At 35.3% G+C, this 27,151-nt stretch overlaps 1 protein-coding gene across 3 annotated transcripts in view; it reads right to left on the reverse strand.

Moving 5' to 3' along the window:
• The window catches only part of BRAF (B-Raf proto-oncogene, serine/threonine kinase), a 156,871-nt gene that overhangs the window by 29,924 nt on the left and 99,796 nt on the right, over positions 1-27,151 (reverse strand). For all 3 annotated transcript variants that reach the window (XM_068549578.1, XM_068549577.1, XM_068549576.1), the window contains exons 8-13: positions 26,976-27,132; positions 20,218-20,254; positions 16,336-16,472; positions 15,231-15,348; positions 13,010-13,094; positions 11,804-11,980 (exon numbers count right to left, since the gene is read on the reverse strand). In XM_068549578.1, coding sequence (XP_068405679.1) covers positions 11,804-11,980; positions 13,010-13,094; positions 15,231-15,348; positions 16,336-16,472; positions 20,218-20,254; positions 26,976-27,132 — 711 coding nt within the window. The remainder of the gene's footprint in view (positions 1-11,803; positions 11,981-13,009; positions 13,095-15,230; positions 15,349-16,335; positions 16,473-20,217; positions 20,255-26,975; positions 27,133-27,151) is intronic.

Here is a 27,151-nt window from a genome sequence, read left to right on the forward strand (position 1 = left end):
GTATATGATCTCACTTACATTTGGAATCTCAAAAAACAGAAAAAACAAAAACAAAACCCAAATTCATCTTCATCTTCCTTACAGCGGGAAAAAATGTTTATTGCGTCAGCCATTATTATTATGGCAGCCACAGTCACTCTACTGATTCCTATTAAAATTATATTCAGTTACAACCCTAGAGAGTTGTTGTTCTTGCATTGCTCCTACAAAACCATTTCCCCCATCCTACATTTGTATACTTCTCTTTTTTGGACTTGGATAAGATTTCATATTTTGTAGACATGACCTATAATTTCAGCTTATTAAAATTTTAGTTTTCACTAAAAAATAAGTTATAAAAGATCAGCATGCTAATGATGCCCTCATCTAAGTTATCTGTAAATACGCAGTCATATTCAAGAGGAGGACAAAAATCTCCTAGCTTAAGAGCTTCAGGTATGACAATAATACAGTTATGAACCTAGTTAAATTCTTCATGTTTGTTACATATCTCCATCTTATCCTCAAGAATATCATGAGAGATATTATTCAAATACCTTGCTGAAATTCAAATACTATGCCTACACCATCTGTAGGTGCAGGCATTTACCAGTCTAGTCTATTTATAAAAGCCTCAAGTATCTCTCACTCAAGTTTGCTGCTATTTTCTTGTATTTTCAACTATTTCTAAAACCAAACGACTGGCCTACACAGACATTAGCACTTCAGTCCTCTTTCATCTAATGCTACACAATTTCAAAAAAGTTCATCAGTCTTCACATAGCAAGCTAAATCTCTCCTCTGACACCAACAGAGAATTTAGCGGTTGACTGGACTGGTATGCGTGACGGTGGTGACAAGGTGTTATTTTATCCAAATACAGTTCCAAATTCTGGTCTCCCTTCTACTTTGTTGCCCTCCAAGCCCTCATAATCACAATGTGGAAAGTGAGCAAGACTAAAGGGAATGCCATTCTGCTACTCCTGCGTAGTCAGTAATCATTTATCACTTTAAAATAATTAAAATCCTTAATACATGGAGTTCACACATTTTTCAGTTGTGCTCTGTAGTGGCCTAAGTTCTGTTTTTACTTAGATTTTTCAGTTTCTCTCACGTTAAAAAAATCAAATTTATTGAGAGGTATAACTAGTATACAACACAAAATGCACCCAATTTTTATGCACAGTTTAAAGAGTTTTTCACAAACACATATATATATATACACTTGTCTAAAGACCAACCACAATCAAGATGGATATCCATCACCCCTAGAAGTTTCTTCACACGTTTCTGCAATTAATAACACCCACCCTAGGCTCAGGCAACCATTGATAATGATTTCTGTCACTAGCGATTAGTTTTGCCTTTTCTAGAATTTCACATAAACAAAAACATATGGATTCTTTTGCTCAGCATGACCCTGAGATTCACACACTGGCTGCATGCAGTATTCAAAGAGTACAGATATACCACAACGTACCCAGTTACCTGTCAGACATTTGGGTTGTTGTGTTTTTTGGCAATTATGAATAACATACTATAAACATTCATGTACAAATCTTTGTTGTTGACTTGTTTTCATTTCTTTTGGGGAAATCAGTAGGATTAGAATTGCTCATATGGTAATTTTAATTTTAAAAGAAACTGCCAAAGTGGTTGTACCATTTAAGATCCTCCATCAGCAATGTATAAGAATTCTGGCTACTCTGCATCTTTGCTAATAAACCTGGTATTGTTGGCTTTGATTATACGCATTCTAGCGGGTGTGCAGTGGAACCTTGTCTATTTTAATGCCTAACATATTGAACATCTTTGCATTGCTTATTTGCCATTCTTTTATATTATCTAATAAATTACTCCAATCTTTTGCCCACTTTTTCATTGGGTAGTTTGTCTTATTACTTACTGAATTGTAAGAGTTCTATATATGCTTTGGATACAATTCTTTCACCAGATAATGTATCTTGCAAACATTTTCTTCAAGACTGTGGCTTGTCTTTTCATTTTCTTAACAATGTCTTTCGAAAAGCAAAAGTTTTGAATTTTGATGAAGTCCAATTTACGAATTTTTTCTTCTACGGTTCTTAATTTTTGTGTCCTAAGAAATCTTTGCCTATCTTTGGGCTACAGTGATTTTCTCCTATATTTCTTCTAGAAGTTTTAGATGTTCAGCTTTTAGTCTTAGGTCTGTGATCCATTTTGAATGAATATTCATGCCTTGTATCAGGAAAGGGCTATTTATTTATCCTATATGGATATACAGTTGTCCCAGCAACATTTGTTGAAAGGACTATCCTTTCTCCATGAATTGCCCAAGCATCTTGGTTAAAAAAAAAAAAAAAGACAACTGACCACAGACATAATAGATATATTTGTAGGCTTTCTTTCCTGTTTTGTTGACTCACACGTCTATCCTTATGCCAGTATCACAGTGTCTTGATTACTGTGGCTTTATAGCAAGTTTTGAAATCTCACACTAAATGTCCTTCAACTTTGTTCTTTTTCAAAACTGTCTTGACTATTCTAGCCACTGCATTTCCATATACATTTTAGGATCAACTTGTGAATTTCTACAAAAAATCCTGCTGAGACTTTGACTGGGACTGCACTGAACCTATAGATTCTATAGGTCAATTTGGAAAGAACAGACATCTTAACAATATTGAGTTTTCTAGTCCATGAATATGATATTCGTATGTCTTTTTTGTTTCCTAGCTGGGACCTGCATTAGAGAGGGTATAATCCCTCTTTGGAAAATATTCTCATCATAGTTTCTTAAGTACAACACTGGCCTGAAGAGAATAAATGAGAATGTATTGTAAACATGGAATATCATGATATTGATGGAATAGCAAAAACTATGCTATTCTCTCTTTTTAAGTTCACTTCAAGCATTCATAAGCCCAAATACATAAGATCAGAAGCATGATATTTGTTTGTTTATAAGAGCAAGACAGCTCAACGTGGGAAAGGATAGATATTTGAACAAATGTTGCTGGGACAATTGGATACCCGTATGAGGAAAAAAAAACTTCAACCCTTACCTCATACCACTTTGAAGTGGGTTGAAGAACTAAAACTAAAAGCAAAAACTGTAAAACTTCTATAAGAAAGCAAAGAATTACTATCACCCTCTTGTACATGTAAAGCATTTTCAAGTTCTCAGGATATTTTTACATCACTTGGTTTTATAACCTTTGTGTTTCTTTGTGAGGCAAGCAAAAAGGCAATAATTCCACTTATGCTGATGGGAAAACCAGAGCCCAGAGGACCTGAGTGACATGACCAGAGAGGCATAGTGGGAAGGGCATGGGTTTTGAGTGTACAGATTTCACTTTGAATTCCAACTGTATCACTTACTAGCCATACGACCTTGGGTACATGACATAATTTCTCTAAGCTTTGGATTCCTAACCTGTAAAATGGAGATAATAATTATGCTCACCTTCATAGGTTCTTTCTTTCATTTATTTAACACATATATATTGAAAGCCCACCATGTGCTAAGCAACAACTGTTCTAAGTCTTGGAGATAAGGCAGAAAATCCCTACCCTCAAGGGGCTTGCATTTTAGTATAGAAGATAGAAAATAAAAAAGATGCATGAGTAGAATATACTGTATTCTATAGGTGGGAGACAGAAAATGCTAAGTTGTAGGGGGTTGTAATTTTAGGCGAGGGAGGGCCTCTTTTCAAAGGACATTTTGGGTAAAGATTCAAAGGAGGGGAGGGAGTCATGCAGATATGGGATAAGAACACAGCAGGCAGAGGGACTAGCAAGGGCAAAGTCCTACAGCAGGTGCGTACTTCCCATGTTCTAAGAATGGCAAAGAAGGCAAACTGGCTTGGAACAGAAAGAGCAAGAGGGAGAAGAGTAGTGAATGAGCTGAGAGAGGTAGTAAAATCGGCAGTCGGGGAGGGAGGGTTGTGGTGGTGGTCGCATTACAAGGACTATTATAAGGACTTTGGCTTCCTTTCTGCATGAAATGTGAAGACACTGGAGGAGCAGAGGAGCAACACAACCTGACCAAAGTCTTCAAAGGACCCCTCTGGCTGCTGTGCTGAGAGCAAACCGAAGGTGGGTAAGGGTGGAAGCAAGGCACTCATGCAGCCAAGAAATAACTGTGGCTTGCATCAGGGTGATAGCAGAATAGGTGATGAGAAGCTGTAAGAGTCTAGATATACTTTAAAGATAGAGCTAACAGGAGTTGATTAATAGACTGGTTGTATGGTATGAGAAAAAGAAAGGAGTCAAAAATTAAGTACAAAATGTCAGGCATAAGCAGCCTAAGCACAGAGTTGCCAGTTACTGAGATGAAAAGACTGTCGGAAGGGCAGGCTTGAGGAAAAAGATCAGGACCTCAGAATCAGACATGTTAAATTTGAGATGTCCATTAGACAATCAAGCGATGTTGAGCACACACAGTTAGATATGACAGTCTGGAGTTCAGAGGAAATGAACTGGCTGGAGACTGGAATAGAAAAGGTAATTAAATGGTATTTTAACTCATGAAACTGGATGAGATTACCAAAGGAACGTAATCCCTGGACTATTCCAATATTTAGAGAGGTTAAGGAGTTGAAAAAGAACTAGCTGAGAAGGAACAGACAGTAAGGAGAAGGAAAATCAGGAGAATATGATTTAAAGTAGTGCTTCTCAAACTTTAGTATGCATACAAATCACTTAGGGATCTTGTTAAAATGTAGTCTTCAATTCAGGAGATCTGGGGTGGTGCCTAAAATGTGTCATTTGAAAAGGCTCCCAGGTGGTAGAGTTTAAAGGATTAAGAAGAGGTTTCATGAAAAAGAGTGTGATCAAATGCATTATATATTTCTGATGGGTCAAAAAGATTGAGGACTGAGTATTTAACCCTTGGATCTAGCAACATGGTAATTATCTTATTCAGAGATATTTCAGTGAAGTGTCAGGGGCAAAAAAGCCTGATTGGAGTGGAGTCCAAGACAAAAGGGGAGGGAAGAAAATTAGAGAGTGCATATCAACAACTCTGTTGAGAAGTTTTACTATAAAAGAAACAAGAGGAATGAGGTGATAGCTTCAGAGGGAAGTGGGATCAAGGAAGGGACCTCCACAACTTTTTTATTACGAACATTTTTAATCATAGAGAAAAATTAAAAGAAGAGTACAATAAATACCCTGGTGCCCTCCACCTAGGTTCAACAATTGTCAACATTCTTCCAAATGTGCATGATAAGAAAGATGTTTTAAAATGGGAGAAAATCCAGCAGAAAAGGAAAATCTGATAATGTACAGGAGAGAGCCACTCAAAAGATGTCAGTGAGCAGGAGAAAGGGGATGGAATCTAGTGCACAAAACTGAAGGACTGGCTTTTACTCTGAGTGATAAAACAGAAAAACTGAGCATGAATGTAGGTAGGTAGGTAGATATTGTGGTGGGTGCTTCTAATTTTCTTAATGAAATGGCAAGCAAGGTTACCAGCTGACAGTTCTTGGAGAAGAGGTGTTGGAGAACTGAGGATAAAGGAAGTATGACAGTGTCTACGAGAGAGGAAGAGCAAAAAACCAGGGAAGGTAAAGTATGATTGCTGCATGGCATTAAGGGCCCACTTGAGGTGTTGAAAGGATTGACTAAACTGAAGAAGCAGAACAGTGTAGAGTTTAAGGAAATACACTCTGAAGCCAAAAGGCTTGCGGCAAGTCACTTGGCCTTTTAAACTGTAGTTTCTCCATCAGTTAAGTAGGGGATAATAATAGGATCTACCTCACAGGGTTGTTGAGGATTAATTGAGATAGTATATATAAAGTACACAGAACAGTGTCTGGCACAAAGTATTACGTAACTGCTAAATATATCACGGTATATAAAAAACCACAAAACATAGTTGGTATAAAAAAAAGAGTGAGTTACTAGTAGTATCAGAGCTGGAGTCAGAACATAATATTTATTGATCAGTAAAGATGTCTAAAATAAGAGCAAGTAAAAAAAAAAAAGGTAAAACCAGTGTGATTCCATATTTAAAACAACAACAAACCACTGTATACAGTATTAAAATACAGAATTCTGAAAAGATACACAATACTACACATCAAAACACTAATGGTACTTCTCTCTCAGTGGAGTATTGGTGCTTATTTATGTTTACATTTTCTAAATTTTCTATAATGATTATGTATTTCCTTATAATACCTTATATTTGAAATTAAGAAAAACTGCAACAAAGGCTAATGTAGAAATCACTTATTCTCACCATACTTAACCCTGTTAAATTTTTACACATTTGCCTCCTGTCTTTTTAAAAAATTTATACCTGTAAAAAGGTTGTGAAAGTAAAACACAACTGTAGAATCTTTCTAATTAACAGCCAGAAACCACGAGAACTTTATATAGGTAAAGCTAAAGCCCCTCTCTCCTTGATAGCTATCCCCATCTTGACCCCTTTTTGCCACTCCTGGAGACAACAACTACTGAGCTTGGCATATACCTTCTAATCTTTGCTTTAATACTTCTACATACATATATGTAAGACTTAAAAAATATATATGTAATGTTTTGTTTTTAAAATTTTAAATGGTCTCATGCTACAGCTTGCTTTTCTCATTGGACATATTGTAAAGCTGATGTTGATTACATATATTATTCATTTCTGCTGTGTATTCTTTCCCTGCACATATGTGTCCCTCTACTAATGGACATTTATGTTTCCAATTTTCCACTATTATATATTTTCCTGTAATACATCTCTTCCTATACACATCTCTTGGAACAACAGCTGGTGTTTCTTGGGAGTAGACCAGACACTTCACCTTTCAACAGATACTTCCAAACTGTCCCCAGGGTGGTTGGTTGCCATCAGGAGTGTCCCAGTAAGCAATTCCCCTAACCTTTATCAACACTTAACCTTGCCAGAATTGAGGAATTTTGCCAATTCCAGTGGGTAAAGCATAGTGTACTTCTTTTAATTTGCATTGTTTGTGATTATCAGCATCCTCCTCTCAATTACTGTTTTTATCTACCAGAAAATGACGTTTGCTATAATAATTCTTCGATTAATCAGAATTATTTTCAATCATTAATACATGTTCACCATCTTCTCAGCTTCAATTCATCCTTCTATCTTTCCTGTAACTAGGTTTACTTATGAGTAAAAGGAGGCATACGCTTCATTATTTTAAAAAGTAAATTGTGAGGATTTATCCCCAAATTATTTTTAATCACCTTATATACAGAATATAACACTCCTGTGAGTAAACAACAGACCAGAACCTTTTCTTTGTGCCTCCTTGATTTAACATTTAGTCAATTTTCTAATAAAGCTAAATTTAAAATTATGAACAAATATTAGACTGAAATGAAAAGTCCTGCAAAGAAACAGCACGATAGACTGACGAGCCCTGAAATTTCTTTAGTTAACATTATTCTTTAAAATACCCTGGCCCTTAGGCTGAATCAATGACTATCAGGTGAGAAGATGATAAACATACCACATGAACCCTGATTCCTAAGAGTGAGTCTTTAATTATCTACCACTAGAATAGCTCTGCTCTCTTAAAGTTAACCTAGGAATCAGAAATGATCTTTTACTGAAGAGAGAGAACAGAACCACACAGGAGAAATGTCACTCATTCACCATGTGCTTATATTCTATAATCCAATAAAGGTGACATATTTGAAAGTCCCAATGATTCAACCTTCCTAATTACTAAAGTTTTTATCTTATGAATGACTGTGACCTTAGTACTTTATACAATGAGATAGGATGCTCTTATTCTGCTTATACCCTGTGACTTTAGAGTTAATTTTGCAAAGTAGAAAAGATCACTTTCAACAGCATCTGGAAATCATGCAGGGGGGCAGACTATTTTGAAATGAGGGCTGTGCAGAAGTACATTATTAAGCAGCTATTTAAATAGTCTATGGAGTTACTGGTCAGCTACATCTAGCCTGCTCTGTTCTTTGTGAAATGATGGTGGAAGACAAGGGAAGAGGAACCCGACATTTAAAAGTTTAATAATTGCAAGGAAAGTAATTTCCAGTGTACTGTAAATATCAGCACTTTAACATTTTAAATTGTTATCTGAATGTTCCTTATAAAGCATCTGTTCTTGTTTCATAGATAGAAAATCTTCTTTTATCTCTGAGAAAACTGATAGGGTTTTTTTGGGGGGGTGGGTATCTCTTCTCCTTGCATTGTGTTTGTTTATTCCTAGTGGCCTTTTCCCCCACTTGTTCTCTCTCACTGGCATCAGAGACTTTCCCTCTGATGTCTGGTAATTGAGAGATAATTTGTCTTTACTCAGATTGAGACTAAAAGGCTACGGAAAGCTTTGAGCATACAGACGGGCTTCTTGTTTTTGAACTCCCATGTACTCCCATCTAGGTGGAATCCCTGATATCACTACCTTTGGGTCTTTACTCTTGGCTGATAAGATTCCTCAGACAAAACTCTTCCAATCTCCTGCCTGAAGGGGAAGGTTTGGCTGCCAGCAGTCCGGGAAGCAAATGAAAAGAGAGTACTGGGGAACTCTCTGTTCATCACTCAGTAAGCAGTCACTCACCACCGCCCCCCCACAATTTCCCCCTATGTCCTGGGTCCAGAGAGTTTCTCCCCTCTCCAGAGGATACATTTCCAGTGTACTGCCAGGGCAGGGATGGGGTATCTACCCAGTGGCACAGAGCAGGAGAAGGGATTTAGAGAAACACTTCAGACAGGCCTTTTCATTTATGTACTCTTCCTCCTCCAGAGATAACCTCACAGTGCCAATTCTTGAGACTTGAGAATTCTGTGGTACAAATCAGGGTGGTTTCCATTTTTCCACAGTCAGTTAATAATTTAGTTTTTTTGGGTGTACTATGTCCATTATCACTTCTCCATCTGCTTTCTAGCTTCTAAAATGTTACTGCTATTCTTTTCTTCCTCTCTGTTTTCTCCATCTTTATATGTTCATGCTTCAAAACAATTTTCATTATTATAGTTTTGGTGGCGTTTCAAGAGAGCAAAAACCTGTCACCTTAACCTGAAAATCACATAGCCACTTTAATAAGAGGATTTGCAATCTGCCAAAGCCTTCAGAAACTAAAGATGTGTTGGTACATTTAACCCCAGTTGTATATATTGTCTTATAAAGAACCAAAGGGAATTGTATCTTCTTTGGTTAAATTTAAGCTGGTAATAAAAAATATACTCTGTTAGAAGGCTTACATTTTATAATTAATACTTTTTCAGCTATTAAAATATAGGATAAACTGACGGGATGATCTACATTCAGAGCCAGACATACTCATCATATAGTAAGTGTTACTTAAAAATGTAAGCAAAGTATTTTAGAGAAATTAATGGACTGTAAAACTTTATACTTATCGATCCCAAACTGTAAAGTAAGGGGAAAATATTGCCTCTTAACTAACTATTCCCCAGACCACAGAACGATTCCAAGTTGATAGTGTTCTTCTCTCCTGTCACTTCTTACCTTAATCGACACCGGCACTTCACTGCCTCATTACTGTTTCTAAAACAATTTTTAATACTATTCTCTGTTGCCTCTGTATATAGCAAAAGCATTTTCCCCTCTGTTATTCTTTTATTACTTCTTTGACTATTTTTCCTTTTCTTGACATTTCTCAGTTTTGGTATGACAAGGATGTGACTGCTTTCTCTTCTGGAAGGTAAACCTATCAATAATATGCAGTTGTGTGTAATCATGGTTTCATTTTTAAATTTTTGTAATATGTATCTATCATAGGCCAGGCCTTGTTCTAGGCATTAGAGATAAAACAATGAACAAAACAAGACCCCTGCTCTTGTACAGCTTGTATTCTAGTGGGGATGACAAACAATAAACAAATATGTTATATGGAATTGGGTGTTAAAAACAAGAATGGGGTATAGAGTGACAGAGTGGGGCAGGAAAATGTTATATAAGGTGATCAGAGAAGGCTTCCTTTAAAAGGCAACATTTGAACAGAGACATAAAAGAGAGAAGCTCTATGAATATTTGTGGCATGAGTACTTATCCCCAAAAGAAAATAACAAGTACAAAGGCCCTGAGGAAAGAGCATGCTTGGCCTGCTGAAGAAACAGCAAAGAGACTGGTGGGGTGGGAGCAGAACAAGCTTTGTTTCTCTCTCAATGTTTACCATTCTGGCCAAGGTTTACTCTTTGCAAGATTTTTTTTAAAATTAATTAATTAATTAATTAATGGGCTGCGTTGGGTCGTCATTGCTGTGCGTGTGGGCTTTCTCTAGTTGCCACGAGCAGGGGCTACTCTTCGTTGCGGTGCACGGGCTTCTCATTGTGGTGGCTTGTCTTGTTGCGGCGTGCAGGCTCTAGGTGCGCGGCCTTCAGTAGTTGCGGCACGTGGGCTCAGTAGTTGTGGCTCGCGGGCTCTAGAGCACAGGCTCAGTAGCTGTGGCCCATAGGCTTAGTTGCTCCGCGGCATGTGGGATCCTCCCAGAACAGGGCTCAAACCCGTGTCTCCTGCATTGGCAGGCGGATTCTTAACCACTGTGCCACCAGGGAAGCCCCTCTTTGCAAGATTTTAATATAATCTTTCAGATTTGAACAGATTCAGATTCAGATTCAGAGGTGGGATTGTTTTTAAGTCTACTGGATAAGTGGTAATGTTATTGAATAAGGTAATAATTTGCTGCAATAAGGATTTTGGCTGAATACAGGTTTATAAACAATCTAAATTACAGATACATTGTCTAGTTTTGAGACAGAGAGGGTAGGACAGTGGGAAGATTTAACAGCTAGATCCGGTTTTGAGTCTTGGTTCTATGCTTATTTGCCATAAATGATCCTGAGTCAGAGTTTTCGGCATTAGTCCACGTATACTCTTTTACCTTTTTTATTCTAATTTTATAATGTAAAAGCAGTATAGTGGTTATAGTGGTTACGGGGAAAGAATAATGGTTTGGGAGTCAAAAATTCTGAGTTAAACACCTTTGCTGCTGCTTATTAAATGTGGAGTCTAGACAAGTCATTTAGAAGCCTCAGTTTCCTTATCTGTAAACATAAAATAAAAATATCTACTTCATAACATTATGAAGATTAGATGACATAATTGCCTATGCATGTGAAAGCCATTTGTATACTATAAAATGTTAAATTAACTTAAGACACATGCATATTTTTAAACTACCTATGGAACTTTCAAACATATTTTATTCACTTAAATTTTTTCATCTAAGTGCTTTCAAAATTTATTTAATTTTACCTTTTGATTTACCTGTTTATTTGTACTTGCATGCAAAATTTATCCTTCGTAGTCAGTTTCCTATTTTGGCTCATGATAAATTTTATAGAGTAACTTTTTATCTTTTAAATTACACAGCAAAATTCAATGGATATGAACAAGTCAACTTGAAATCCTCAAAAAGGATCAAAATGTGGACTTTCATTTTACTTTACTTTTACTTTACTTCATGCAGATGATCATTCTGCAATAGAAAATCTGGGTACATGGAAAAAATAATTTGAAAGGATAACTAACAATCATTTTATATACTTCAATAACTGTTAATGACTTTTTAGTGGGTTTTTTTTTTTTTTTTGGCCTATTTTTGTCTTTTGAGCCCCTATTGCTTAGCTAAACTACAGCATGCTAAACATAAATTTGTAGTCACATATTTATTATCAAATATTTGACATATGTTTTGAAGACTATACCAGCGAGAGACTATTTTGTTTCTTAATATCATATTGCTAGCCATTAGTTAGAAGTGTCTACATGCTGCTGGACAGTAACTGAAGATGTAAGTCAAAAGAATAATAGCTAAAACCTTTAAACTGTCCTCAATGGTCTTCAAACGTAACTTACAAGAGATTTAACAGAATGGAACTTACTCCACGCCCTGTGCAGTCTGCCGTGCAATATCTATAAGTTTGATCATCTCGAATTTGGTCTCAATGATGTGGAGATGATGATATAAGCTGGAGCCCTCACACCACTGGGTAACAATAGCCAGCTGTGGCTTTGTTGAATAACCCATGAAGAGTAGGATATTCACATGTCGAGTTTTCCTGTAAAAAGAAATGTGACAGTAAATAGTTAAATGTTGATAAACTTTAGCAAATGTTAAAAAAGAGGGCCGAAGCAGTCTACTTATTAATAAGATGTTGTCAGAGAAAGGTATTTTTAAAAAAGCCAACAGAAGGATAAATGTAGAAGAGACTTTAGGAATTGTCTAGTCTAACATCCTACCCTTTTCATAAACATCTTTTTTAGTATACCTCATAGACAGGCAACTAGAGATTCCTTAAATACCTTCGATTATGGGAAGTTTATCACTGAGACTGTAGCCTGTTCCCACTACTCTTTTTCTTTCTTTCTTTCTTTTTTAAATTTTTTTGGTTGTACTGCGCGGCATGTGGGATCTTAGTTCCTCAACCAGGGATCAAACCTGTGCCCCCTGCAGTGGAAGTTCGCAGTCCTAACCACTGGACCACCAGGAAAGTCCCCTCTTTTTTTTCTTTTAAAGCGGTTCTAGTATTAGCAAAAGTTTAGGTTGAGAAAAAATCATTTTCCTACAACTTCCGCCACTGGATTCCCTCTTCTGCTCTCTGCAATGAAACAGAGTAAGTTTACACCCTCTTGAACGTTAACAGCCTTCTCTGGACCCAAATATTCTCAGTTCTGTTGACTATTTTCTCCCTAAGTTACTAGTTCCAGAATCCTCCCCATCTAAGTTGTCCTTGCCTGGACACATTCTAGTTTGTTAATTTTCCTCAAGTTCCAGGGCTTGATACAATCTCTAAATGTGTTCTGATAAGCTTAGAATTTTGAGAGCATTGTCTCCATAAGTGGAAGTATTACTTCTCGTGATCAGAACACTATATTTCCATTAATTCACTCTAGGATTAATATTTCTATCAGCTGTACCATATAATATTGCATACCACTTAAAAGAATACAGTTAAAGACAAAATATACTCAGACAAACTTTGTTTTATTCATTTTAAGTAAATCTGTAAAGCTAACAGTGGCTACCGCTGGAAAACACAAGTTGATCAAGATAACTTCTCTGGAAAACGTGATTCACACAAGCTCACCTGAGTACTCCTACTTCATTTTTGAAGGCCTGTAACTGCTGAGGTGTGGGTGCTGTCACATTCAACATTTTCACTGCCACATCACCTAAAAGGTAATTGCCATTCCAAATGTCATTCCAATTTTTAAAATTTAAAAATATAAAAAAATCTAGGGTATTTTCACTAATTACCATGGCCTTAAAAATATACCATTATAAAACTGCAAATAAATTATACCTTAACTTCTTAAACTGCATTAATTTTCTAAGGATAAAAACTAAACTAACAATAATATTCCTATACTAGTATTTCAAAATACCAATCCAAAAAAATAGCCAATCTCATTGTTCCCCTGGAAATTTAGTTTAACCAATCAAACACCCATGATATTTTCCTAGTTATTTAACAAAACTAAATTAGACACATTCACTAACTGAATGTTAAAACTGCAGTTGACAGGCCCAATGGAACTTGGCTGAAATAGAAAACTGCAGACTTCTTTATCAGAGTATTTAACACCTTTTCAAATCCATGGATCACTTGTTGCTTCTCACTTAGGAAAATTATTTAAAAAACACAAAACTATGTGAAACAGGTACAATTCTTACACGTTGCCAAAGGGTGTATAAATTGGTACAACCGCTTGAAACACTGTTGGCAGTACCTACTACGGGCCCCACAATTCTTTCCTAGGTATATACCAACCAACTTGGACACATGTGTTCACCAAACGACAGGTACTAAGAATACTCATAGAAGCAGCATCCATAATCGCCCCAAACTGGAAACTATTCAAGTGCTCATCACACAGTAGATAGTCATGCTACAGTCACACAATGAACACTATATAGAGAATGAATAACCTACAACTACATACAATAATATAGATGAATCTTATAAACAATATTGAGTAAAAAGGACCAGATACAAAGGAGTACATCCTGTATTATTTCTGTTTAGGTCAGGACAGTGGTTACCCTTGGGGGCAGAGGGCATAAGGAGGACTTCTAGAGTGCTGGTAATGTCCTGTTTATTGAACAGTGTGTTGACTTTGTGAAATTTTAGCTACTTGTACACTTACGTGTACTTTTTCGCATGTATATTTCAATATAATTAAACTAACTTACTGATTTTTCCTGATTATCAAATAAAGCGCTTATAGTAAAAAAAAAATCAAACTTAAAATTAAAAAATTAAACATTTTGAAAGCAAAAGGAATAAAATTAAAATCTCCCATAATCATGTCACTCTGAAATGACCATTGTTATTAACCTATTGATGTATACCCTACTAGGCTTTTATATGTATGCAGTATAAATATTTATAAATACATATGAAAAAGGCAACCTAAAAAGATATATACTAAAATACTGATGGTCATTTAAAAAATTATGTTATACATATTTATATGTAGCATCATAAAATGGGATATTATACATGCTGCTTTTAAAATGTACCACATACACCTTTCCATAAAATAGACATCTTCCATACCATTTTAATTTCTATATAATCATATATGGAGGTTATCAATTTATTTATTCCTTCCTCTATTAATGAGCACTTAAGTTATTTCCATTTTTCATTAATATCAAATCTCTAATGAATATACTTGCACACACGTTTGTTCCTGTTCTACAAATGGAATTGTTGGCTCTACATATGTATTGCCAAACTGCCCTCCAGAAAATTCATAGCAATTTATGTTTCCACCAGCAGCATTACAATCACAACTCTAAATATAATCAATTAAAAAAAAAAACTTGGTCCATTTGATTATCTTTTCAAAGAAAGATAAGTCATTTGAGAGGCAATAATGATTTCTATTTTTTGAATTTGTAATTCTTTCACAACTAGTGAGACTGAACATTTTTTATATGTTTACTGCCCAGTCTTTCCTTTGGTAAGTACTCTTTTTGTATGTTTACTTGTGGTTTATAATACAAATAAAATTACCAGCAGAAAGACTTATAAAAATAAAAACAAATCTTGGGGACTAGCTCATCTGGAGGATTATCATCTTTAAAAATTATTACTGTAGTATAATGATTAAACTTCTGGCTGCTGTGAATCCAGTTTTTATTTCCCATAATTTCTGTTATAAACCTTTGGAGGACTCTTGCATCTGATCAAAATTACCTTAATGATGCAAAGAGTGAATACTCCCTTTGATATTTTTTTATAAAAGTTATTATATTCTATTATTATAATCTGTGACAAGGTCACTGTATTACATACATACCATGCCACTTCCCCTTGTAGACTGTCCCAAATGACCCGGATCCAATTCTCTGTCCCACCGTGATCTGCCCATCAGGAATCTCCCAATCGTCACTTGAATCCCGTCTACCAAGTGTTTTCTTGATAAAAATAGTGCAAAAGTCAAGCCAAGGCAAACAAAAAAGGAAAATCTTATGCTTCACACTAAGTACATTTCCCTATTCCTGAAAGGGACATAAGTTAGGAAGAGAGCAAGAACTTTGGGAAAAAAAAAAAAAAAAAACCCATACTCTAGAGGAATAATAGAAGGGTGATTCTTACAATATAGAACTTAAGTTTAAGACCTAAGTCAGTATTAGGGTGGAAATAGTTTATTAAAAAATAAAAATTATTTATTGGGTATGAGCAGAAATGTTACTATTATTAAATTTTATTATTAAAATCAATAAAATAAAGCGGCTTTTTTATCATTTGGAAGACTACTAGGAGCAAGATAAGTGCTATACGTTTGTGACTAGTTTTGGCTCCAAAGGCCAAAAAGTTAAGTTAACGTACTATGGCTGTTGATAATCTAATTACTTTCTCCCAGTCAGTGCTAAATTTCCTCATATATCTTATCTGACCCAATCTCTCTCAAAAAAAATTATCAACATATACAATCACTTTGGGATGATAAAGGACCCACACATCCAACATATACTATTGCTAAAATGATTAGTTATTAATATAGATTTAATTTACAGCAGACAGTCAATTTTTCCTTAGGGAAGAATGTCCTTTGGTAGATATTTGTATTTCAGACCAACTCTTTAGAACATACATGCCTAATCATGCCTCCTAAAATACTAGCTTACTCTCTTTCCATAGTTTAGAAACAGAACACTATTCCTGCTCTTCCAAAACTGCCTTTTACTCAATTATATTAGAGTTGAGAGCAAAAATGAGTGTTGTGTTTTGTTTTTAAGCGAAAAACTATCAGCTCTTAAATTTATTTGATTATGGGAATTCTGTGTCAAATATGGACATATATGCCACTATATATCATATATCTAAAAGGTGACAATACATTTGCCTATGACTTCTAAGAAGACAGAACTTAGAGGAAAAAAGATATCATATACTCTCACCATTCGATTCCTGTCTTCTGAGGATGAAGATGACTTCCTTTCTCGCTGAGGTCCTGGAGATTTCTGTAATGCTTTCACATTAGTGAGTGAGCCAGGTAATGAGGCAGGGGGCGTGGCAGATAAACCTGTGGTTGATCCTAAGTTAGTGAAAGGGAAATGTATCTATTAAAGGAGGATCAAGTACATTAGCTTATTGGGGGCAGAGGGCAGAGGGAGATTTAGACTTATTTTAAAAATGCAGTATATGTTCTAATACAGACCATTTGGAAAGGACAGGCAAAAAAGGAGCCTCATTTGGTGACTAGCTTTAAATTAAAAAACTATAATTTCTTTCAGTTTTATACTTTTAGCTTTCTGGTCAATTTCATGACCTTTAAAACGTCTGATTACAGATATATACTTTGTTTATTGGTGCAGAGTCTAGGAGAAAAATAATCTTTTTAAAATAAGAGATAAACACTAAAAAATACGCCCAAGTTTTTTCTTTGATCAAAAAACAAGAAGCAAAATCAACTTAAAAGCGAATATATAAAATAAACTTTAAATTATGCTACCTTAACAGCTTATCAGTAGAATAAAAAGATAGAAATTCCCCAAATGGAAACATATTCTAATAACGGCCATAATGTTGACATTACCTGGCTCTTTCGTATTAGCCACTAAAATTTTTAAAAATCCTATACTACATACTGTACTATTTAAGAGTGAGAGATACTGGTCACTTTCATTGGTTCCTGGAGGCTTATTTTGCTAAACAAAGATGAATTTTACCTGCATAACAAAGTTAATGCAAACAAAGCCAAGCAGGTTTCTCAAGACTTTCTGAAAAATCTCTGCCTATAAAATGAGGGCAAGGTAAGTGCTATGGCCTCTCAGCCAAGTTACTACAAATGGAAAAATTCTATCAGCCAAATGAGTCCAAGGGGTACACTCTTTGAAAATGGACTCAGTTGGCAGGGTTGCATACCTTTCTGATGGATCTTTTTCCAAATGCTGATTGAGCAAAAATCCCAATTCATGTACAGAAAGCACCTGGTTCAGAGGGGTTCAGGGCAATGACTCCTAGTGGGGCCTGAGTATAGCTAAGTAGGACTGAGATGTCAGGTAATGTTTGCACATACAGAACAAAAAGACTTCAATTTTTTTAAAAAGTAGATAACTATTCTCTAGTTAAAAAGTCACTATCTTTCAAAGAACAAGGATCAGAATACTAATGGCAACATTTAAATGTTAAAACTGTGTAGAACTTTTCTCATTACTACACCACATATGTCATCATGTGGAATTTCCATGACCTCACATGCAATTTTCTAAAAGAAAATGGTAACTGGAATGTCTATTAATTAGAGCACAATCCATATTCTGCCTTCCACTGATAATTTTCAACATCATAAAGCCTTAACTGCTTACCCAGGCTTCACAATTCTGATCTACTCAGTGCTGTATTGTATCACTTACTTTAATTACACTACTCAGTACTCTATAACTACCAGCCCATTCCATGGATTTTCTGAGAAAGTTGGGCTGAGAGAGCAAAAATCTGAAATGCCACCACTACATTCAGAATAAGTTAAAAGACACTGACTAGCAAAAGCCAGTAAATATAATTCATTAAAAATATTTACAGCAAGACACCCATCTAAATTTTGACTTAAATTTTTAAAAATCAGTTTAAAGGATGGATAATTAAAGGATGGAAAGATAAAATGTGAGTAATTAAAGGATGGAAAGATAAAATGTGAGTGAAATTATACTGCTAACTTTTTCCTCACATGAGGGCATAACTGAAAGTATAAATCCTAATTTTCTGAAGTGTGCTAAAATACCCCAAATATATTACAAATCTTCTTTAAGTTCCCTACCTTTGATATAAAATATACATGTCCTACGTTTTAAAAAAAAGGACACATATTACAGAAAAATAAAGCGAAAAGTCTAGTAAGAACTCATAATAGGGATTTCCACTTTTTTTAAAAACCAAAAAAACTGATAACCATTATTAGCAGCCATCAAGGTTATCACCTAAATGGATTAAAGTAAAATAAATTCAGCTTGAAGAAGCCCCTCCCCACATTATTTACTGTCACCCACTGAGTTTAAGAAATTATCAAGACCAAAAAGTAAGTAATATAACAAAAAACAAGATGGAAATCTCAGCTCAGAATTTTCTTGCTTTTAAAAATTTATGACAGACAGCATACAGGAAGCTTGTGGTGGTGAGTATGTGTGAGAAGCACATTCAGAGCATTCCAGCCAGGCCAAGCAGAAATTTAGTACTGAAAACTCTCACACTTACAAACACACACTGTGAGGGTGAGGCACAAACAGTATCTGTTGTTTATATTTAGTTTGCTTTGGGTGAAAACAAGAAAGAAGAGCCCAACTACCTCTGAACACTGGGCCAGGCTCAAAATCAAACACTATTTCACTGGGGACAGAATGTAGGAGGGGACTGGGAGTCCGGGATTGGTATTTCCGAAGACAGCGCATCAGCTGGTTCAAAGGGGCTGTTAGAAGAAAAAGAGAGGGGCAGGCAAACACAGGAAGACAGACACACAGAAGAAATGAAAGAAGTCATGGGGAATAAATGAGTTGAAGCCTGCTTCACAAAATAATTCTGGATGTCTAAAAAATCTGCTTATTTTCATAAAATTCCAATGATTCTTTATAAAGTGATTCACAAAAAGGATAAGAAATGGCATTTGATTTTTGGTACTAAGCAGGCAATTTTTCTGACTAAGTTAACTCTGTGATGCTAACAGGATGGCAACATTTAAATGCTGGATGTATTGGGCAAAATTATCAAAAGCCACAGCTATTAAGACATATGAAAGTCAAACTGGCAGCAACATTAATTGGTGGGTTCATGGAGTAACAAGCAGGAAAAAAAAAAAAAAAACTTTTACAACTATATGCTATAGTAAATACTAAGTCCAGAGTACATAACGCAGGCTTATTATTTTGGTAGGTCCACAGGTATATATAAATATTACAACAAAAGATGGTTTACTCAATGTTTATTCAACATAAAGTATCTTTGAGTCTGGGCTTAGATATTTTGAATATAAAGTAGGTCACAGTGAAGAGACCAACTCTAAACAAGATATGCAGGTATTGTAGGGCTTCCTTATTAAATAGAAGACAGCTGAAGAGGTAAGCATAAAGGACCACCTGGAAGAAAACGTCAAGATAGTTTCAAACACCATCTCTTAGAAAAATCTTATGGGGGTAAAATCTTATTTAAAAAGTATTTTCTAAAGTAATGTTTTGCTATGCTCCCAATTTTCACTGTGTGCTAGAGTGAACATCTGATGAAAATTCTGTAAGAAATCTCAATTCAGTTTCTCATTTGCTTATTTTATTTACTGGACTAGTAAAAGGGGAACTAGGCTTTTCTATTAGGGGTCCATGCTATAAAGTATATATTCCAAAGCCTTCTAGAAAGCTGAAGGGAAGTGGCTGACAATGTCTAACAAACTGACAAGTTGTAGCAGGCAACCCCAGGGATTCTCCCCAAGAATGATGTAGGGAGTCGAGTTTTAACTGGTTGTAAGCTCAATCTTTAAGTATTAGTGGAGGTGGTTAGGAATCAAGTGGGTAAAATAATTAAGGATCTCTCCTTGACAACAACATCTAAAAAACTGTAGACAGTACATTTAAGACTCCCTTTTATGTCCTCTCTTTTTCTCCGGCTATGAATTAGTTAAAATTTTATTAGAGATAAATGATAAATACTAAAGAAAAGCAAACAATTTTTGGTTTTTCTCTGCACATTTTTCTCTGTGTCTGTGTTTCATGAAAGAAGCAAATATAAAGGAGACAAGCAGCAAAGCAATTGCATTTTTCCCTGATTTTTTTTTTTTAATTGAAATCACTACTTACCTCCATCACTACGAAACCCTTGGTCTCTAATCAAGTCCTACAAATAAATAGTAATGTATATTTAATCAAAGCATATGGTAAGAAAGTAAAAACATTTTATTTTCCACTAAGCATTCACAGAAAGGTTAATTCAAAATAATACCTGCCTTATAAATTACTTCACGAAACAGAAAGAATATGGAATTAGCTAGTGAACATGATAAAATAAAAAATTTGAAGCACTCGCCAACCTAACCCTAGATCGAAGGGATTATTAGTCCTGACGAAATGTTGAAATCCATTTCAGGCCATTCAAAACCAATGGCTGCATTAATTCTTAAAAAAAATTCTACTGGCACATATTAAGAGCCATAAAATGTTCATACCCTTTGATCCTGTAATTCCACTTCTGGGAATTTTTCCTAAGGAAATAATTCAGAAGAAAAAATGATATGCACAAAGATGTTTAGTGCAACATTATCCATTATACTAAAAAACCAGAAATTATTTCCCTATTTTAGGCATACTGACATATTGGTTAACTAAATTATAGTGTATCAATTTAGTAAGTATTATGTAGCTACTAAAACAATTATGAAGCTTGACTCATGAAACATGTTTACAATAAAAAAGAGTACAAAATTAAATGTACACTGACACAATTATAAAAATATAAATGTGTAAGGACACACTAGAAGGGGGAAAAAAAATTTGTCTTTATTATTAAAATACAGCTTTTTACAACAGACAACGTGGTGGGGCAGGGCAGTGGGGGAAGAGCCTACTGGCAATGCAATGCAATTTGGACCCTGACAGACAGAACTTAATCTACCCAGTGTAACTTAAATATGAGGTCTCTAAATAAGCTCAAAGTCTCTTTGCAAATAGGCAGCTTTTCATTTATAGGCTAAAACAAAGAGCACATTCTTTACAGATGTATTTCTGTCATATTCAATGTATTATATAAAGCCTTTAACATTTTCTACAGAATAATCAACAAATACTCATATCTCCAAATAAGATGCTAAATGTTAGGGGTTGTGTGACTATCAATAAATATAAAAAATCATGGTGGTCTCACTAACTTTGTGTTCTTGAGAGCTTATAATCTAAGTGTAAGAAAGATATACACACACAGAAATTATGTGATGTAAGAATAAAAGCTTAAGAAAACAATAAAAAAGGTGCCAAAGTTGCTTAGTTAATTGCCAAATAAATAGTATGGGTGAAAAGATTCTTCATGCTACGTTAAGTTCACAGGATAAATAAATAACTATAGAACTTGGCCATTGGTGAAGCATTTGAAGAAGATGATCTAAGTGCTGGGGTTTGAGGGGTAGACAGGAATGCAGAAAAGAAAAGCAGAGGGGGACTTCCCTGGTGGTCCAGTGGTTAGGACTCCGCACTTCCACTGCCGTGGCCCGGGTTCGATCCCTGGTCGGGCAACTAAGATCCTGCAAGCTGAGAGGCGCGGTAAAAAAAAAAAAAAAAAAAAAGTCTTCTAGACAACCTACTGCTAATAACCACCATAAACTTATATTTTCCAATCTCAAATATGTTCTTAAAGCTCCTTGACAATCTTTATCTATGTGACCTAGGTTAAATAGGATCTTCTAGCATTCCAATACTGGCTACTTCAAACTTTTTGCCCATCTCCTATGGGGTTCCTTTCTTACTTATATCTCTTCCCTTTTTTAGCATGACAGAGAAAACAGAAACTATCAAAGAACATTCTGTTCTGCCTCTATATCTACAAACATTTGTATAATAATATTAGCTATAATTTTTGAATTCTTATTTTGTGCCAAGAACAATAAGCATTTTCAAATTACTACAAGGGGTAGACACTATAGGCCTCAAGGTTAAGTCATCTGCCCATGGTCATGCTGCCTGTAAAGAGCTACGGAGCTAGCTATGTTCATCTTTAATTCCTCATAGCCTCTGAGGAACATCACTTCCAAGTTCAAGGAATTTTACTACCTCAGTTATTCTTTGTTATTTTTTAACCTCTCTCTTCACTTGCTTCTTCCCCTGAAGTTACAAATATGCTCAAGTCTCTGCTTCAATCTATGGCCCTTTCATCATTCCTTTATAGCCAAGCTTCTCAAAATTGGCACTTAATCCTACATCTTTAACTGGTTTTGCTATCCTCCAATAGTCCTCTAAAACAGCTCTCAATGAAGTAAAAATGACATTGTAATTGCCCAATAGTCATTTCCAGTCCTTATCTCATTTGAGTCTCAATGGCAACTGCCATCAACTACTTAGGCATTCTTGAAGTCCCCTTTTCTCCCTTTGGCTTCTGCAACACTACTTTCTCTTACTTATTTGAAGCTAAAGTTAGGAAGAGAAGCCTAAAATGGAGACAGAGAATGACAGTCTCTGCCTGTATCTCAAATGTTAATGTTTACTGGGGTTGCATGTCTACCCTCTTTTCAGTTTACATATAGTATTTGAGTAATATCACTTACATCCATGACTTCAACTGACAAAAATAGTCTATTTCTAAATCTGTATCTCTACTCAAGGTCCTTATTTCAACTGCTACTGGACTTCTAAACAAGGAAAGTTCCACAGACATCTTAAAGTCAAGATGTCCAAAATAAAAGTTAACATTTTCATTTCTACAAACCCTGTTCTTCTTCCTTTGGCATTTCCTATCTTAATGGATAGAATAAATACTATCTATTCACCTAAGCCAGACAACTCTAGGCATTATCTTTTTTTTTTTTTAAATCACCATTTCTTATTTATTTATTTTTGGCTGCGTTGGGTCTTCTTTGCTGTGCGCAGGCTTTCTCTAGTTGCGGTGAGAGGGGGCTACTCTTTGTTGCAGTGCACAGGCTTCTCACTGCGGTGGCTTCTCTTGTTGCAGAGCATGGCTCTAGGCACGTGGGCTTCAGTAGCTGTGGCACGCGGGCTCAGTAGTTGTGGCTTGTGGGCTCTAGAGCACAGGCTCAGCAGTTGTGGCGCACAGGCTTAGCTGCTCCGCGGCATGAGGGATCTTCTCAGACCAGGGATCAAACCCGTGTCCCCTGCATTGGCAGGCGGATTCTTAACCACTGCGCCACCAGGGAAGTCCCTAGGCATTATCTTTTGTTACCTCTCATCTCTTTCACTTCTCTCCTCTACTACTATATAGAACAGTGATTGAGATAAGAAAGAAAGACCAAGTTTTACCCCATTTCAATCATTTATCACCTGTGTGATCTGGGGTAAGTTTCCTGGTATCTCTAAATCTAATCTTCTTAACAGTAAAATAAGGATAATACTACTACTTAACTCACAAGTGTTTGTGAGGACAGAATAAGAAAATTCATGTAAAGTACTTAGTAAAGTACCTAGCACATAGTAAGCATTAACAGTAGCCATTTACAGTATCCATCCTAACAATCGTGCCTATCAAATCTCTCACTAATTCAAAAGAACTTTCTAAAGTAAAGAGCTGATCACTTTCTTTCCCACTCAGTTTATCGGACCCCCTATTACCAACTACTATAGTGACCTCAGAGTGATAACATAATGTCTCTCAGTGTGGACTCTACCTACTTAGTTTCATCCTCTACCATTCCCCACCCTTCTCCTGAACCCTAAACTCCTACAATACCAACTATTCATTACAACCCACATAAAGGTACTTCTATATTTCTGCACATACCATTTCCGTAACAAATGCCCTTCCTTCTTAAAACCCCCACCTAGTGCACTGAATAAACTCCGACTCCTTCCTACTCATCTTCTACAGTCTGGCTTAAATGTTGTCCCTTCTCTGCTAAACATTACTACATTTAACCAGGTAGGGTTTATCATTCCCTTCTACAAACTACCACTGTATATTTTGTGTTTATTTATTTGTATGGCTGATTCATCCATTTCCATTAGACTGTGACCTCCTTGAGGGCAAAGACTCTGCTAATTCATCTTAATTCCCTATTCTGACACAGTGCCTATCCCAGAGTAAATATTAAATCTGGTTTACTGGAATAATAAATGACAAATAATGACTGAAATTGAATGAAATGACTGAAACTGAATGAAATGCTAAAAGGTTTATATTTTTCAATGGGAAGTAAATGAAAGTTTTGGAACAAAGGAACAGATGATGATAGAGGTTTTATAAAAATTATTCTGATAATAGCAATAAAAAATGGAAATGGGCAGAGAGAAATCAATGGCAGGAAATCTATTTAGGAGATTAATGTAATAAGTAGTTCAAGTGAAGAAATATGGGCCCAAATGGTGGTAGTAATAACAAATTTGAGACGTATATCAAAAGGAAAGGTGATACCTTATGACTATTTGCTTATAGGGGAAGATGAAAAAGCAAGATATAAAGATGACACTCCTAATGTTCAAGCCTAAGAGAATAGGAGAAACTTAATAACACTAAGACATAAAGAGAAATAGTCTAAAAGAACGTTAGTTTTGAAAGTAAATACAAAGGTAACAACTTTGAACATACTGACAATAGATCTAACTGACAATAGATCTGACAATAAATACAAAGGTAACAACTTTGAACATACTGACAGTTAGATCTAATAGATCTAACTGACAATAGATCTAGAAATAAGATGTGATTTCTTATTTCACACAATCTCCTTATTTCCATATTTCCCTCTCTATTTTTTTTTCCTTTGTATTCAGGTCTAGCCAGACAGAAGAAGACCTTATTAGTTGAGAAAAATTGATATTAAGAAAAGGCTACTTTAAATGAATCCAATAAAAATAGAGAAAAAATTTCATAGTAAAAAATAGGAAGAAAGTCTGACTTGGGAATGTATCTTGAAAAATGAAATTAAGATTTATAAGAAGTTTATTTTCTTTTACATTCAACAAAACTTTAAGTTATAATTTCAACAGTATGCTAATCCTTAGAATTAATACAGAAAAAATCAAGTTTTCATTGGTAATAATATCAAACTTATGACAGCACAAATTGAAATTCTTAATTTCATATTCATCTTTTACATCACAATCATCATCATTTTTATAAAAATTTTAAAGGACTTCATCAATCCCTCAAAGGCCTCCATCAATCCTATGATATTTAAATCATTTTCACTTGAAAAGCCTATTCTCTTGTCATCCTTACAGACTTTCTCTTTTACTGTTAACTGGACTAATTTAATTCTGCTGTACCCTTATTTCTCAATGACTTTATAAGATTTGAGTAGTTCTACCAAGTGACTTTTTCACTGTCTTCATAAAATCCTTAAAATCTTATTTTTGTTGTCAGATTCACAATCAATCTGCTTTATGTTTTCACTGAAATGTTGGATAGTGATGGAAAAGGGCTGGAATGCAAGCTGGTATTAAATGGGGAGGGATATGTGAGTGGAGACTAATATTAAGGGAGTCTGTTAATTAGTGATTATTTTCCTGTTAGGATAATTTTTGCTTCTTCACTCAACCTTATGAGGACTCACATAAGGAATGCCGGTATAATGAGAACAACCCTTGTCCTCTAACATACACATGACCCCTCAGTAACTTCACTATCCTGCTTACATGGGGAAACAGTTTTCAAATTCCTTTATAAATATAATTACTTTCCAAGGCAAACAAATTTGGTGGCTTTTTTGTTTTGTTGCTTATTACAGACAGAGACTGAGGATAACCCACATTTTTTATTCTAAAGTACAAATTCTGGGAGAAGTGATCCCAACCCCACCACAGCTCAGATAGCAAGGGCTCTTTATTCTCTTCAGTTACTGAGATGATGCATTGATAGTTGAATGAACCAGTCCTTTTGGATTGATCCTGCGTATCTCATCTTTTTTCTCATCTCTTCCTTCTATTTTGTCTATATCAGGGACTGGCAAAATACAATGGGCTGGCCACCTGCTTTACTAAAGTTTTACTGGAATAAAGCCTCACCTATTTGTTTAAAATGTATTATCTATGGCTGTTTTCACACTACACTGGCAGAGTTCAACAGCTGTCATTAGAGATCATATGACGCACAAGCCTAAAATATTTACTATGTGGCCCTTTTAGAGTTTGTTGATCCCTGGTCTATATTATGGGAAACAGACCTCTGCTTTGTCTTCTAACCCTTTTACTAATACAAATACTTTTTGATGACTTCTTATGTTAGGTGCCAACTAACACCTAATAGTTCCTATGTTAGGGAACTATATTAGGAATGGTTTCTGCTGTCCAGGAGTTAAGGTCAAATCGAAGAAGTGACACTAATGTACATAATTAACTTATAGTGTATAAGATAAACCAGGAAAGTAAAAAAATTCAAGAGTGACCAGCCCCAGAAGGAGACTAAAATAATTGACTTGTGTAGAGATGGAATCCAATGGTATACTCAAGAAAGTAAAGAAGGTAAAAGGTAGCTTTGCATGAGAAGTACATAAAGTAATGATTAGTCCTTAAGGGTTATTTAACTCAAAGTTAAACTTTTCGAAATTTAGATAAAGATTTCAAATTGATCTAAATAGGAAATATGCAAGTGTATTCTTATTTTTTCTTTACCCCAAAATGGTCAAGTGGATTATCTGTTAAATAAATGAAGATAAGACTTTTACAGAGATGGTGTCATAAGGAAAAAAATGAGAATAACTCTATAATTTGGTGCCAGTTAAATATTTTATGCCATCAGAGAAGATGAAAAGGCTTTTCTGATTTGTAATTCATGAAAAGTCTATCACATAATAAATGTGATAAATGAAAGATGGCACTTATTTCTGATCTATATTATAAATGTAGCAGAAAAAATAAAGAAACACATTTGAATTTTCTAAGTTCGAGCACTGCTGGATACTTACATCAATATTGACAGGTTCTATGGTGTTTATATGCACATTTGGAGCTGATGAGGACCGGTCTCGTTGTCCAAACTGATTTCGATGATCTTCATCTGGTCGGAAAGGCTGTGGAATTGGAATGGATTTTGAAGGAGACGGACTGGTGAGAATTGGGGGCCTGGAAAAATCAAGTGATT

The sequence above is a fragment of the Eschrichtius robustus genome, chromosome 8, assembly GCF_028021215.1.
Source record: "Eschrichtius robustus isolate mEscRob2 chromosome 8, mEscRob2.pri, whole genome shotgun sequence".
NCBI classification, from domain to species: domain Eukaryota; kingdom Metazoa; phylum Chordata; class Mammalia; order Artiodactyla; family Eschrichtiidae; genus Eschrichtius; species Eschrichtius robustus.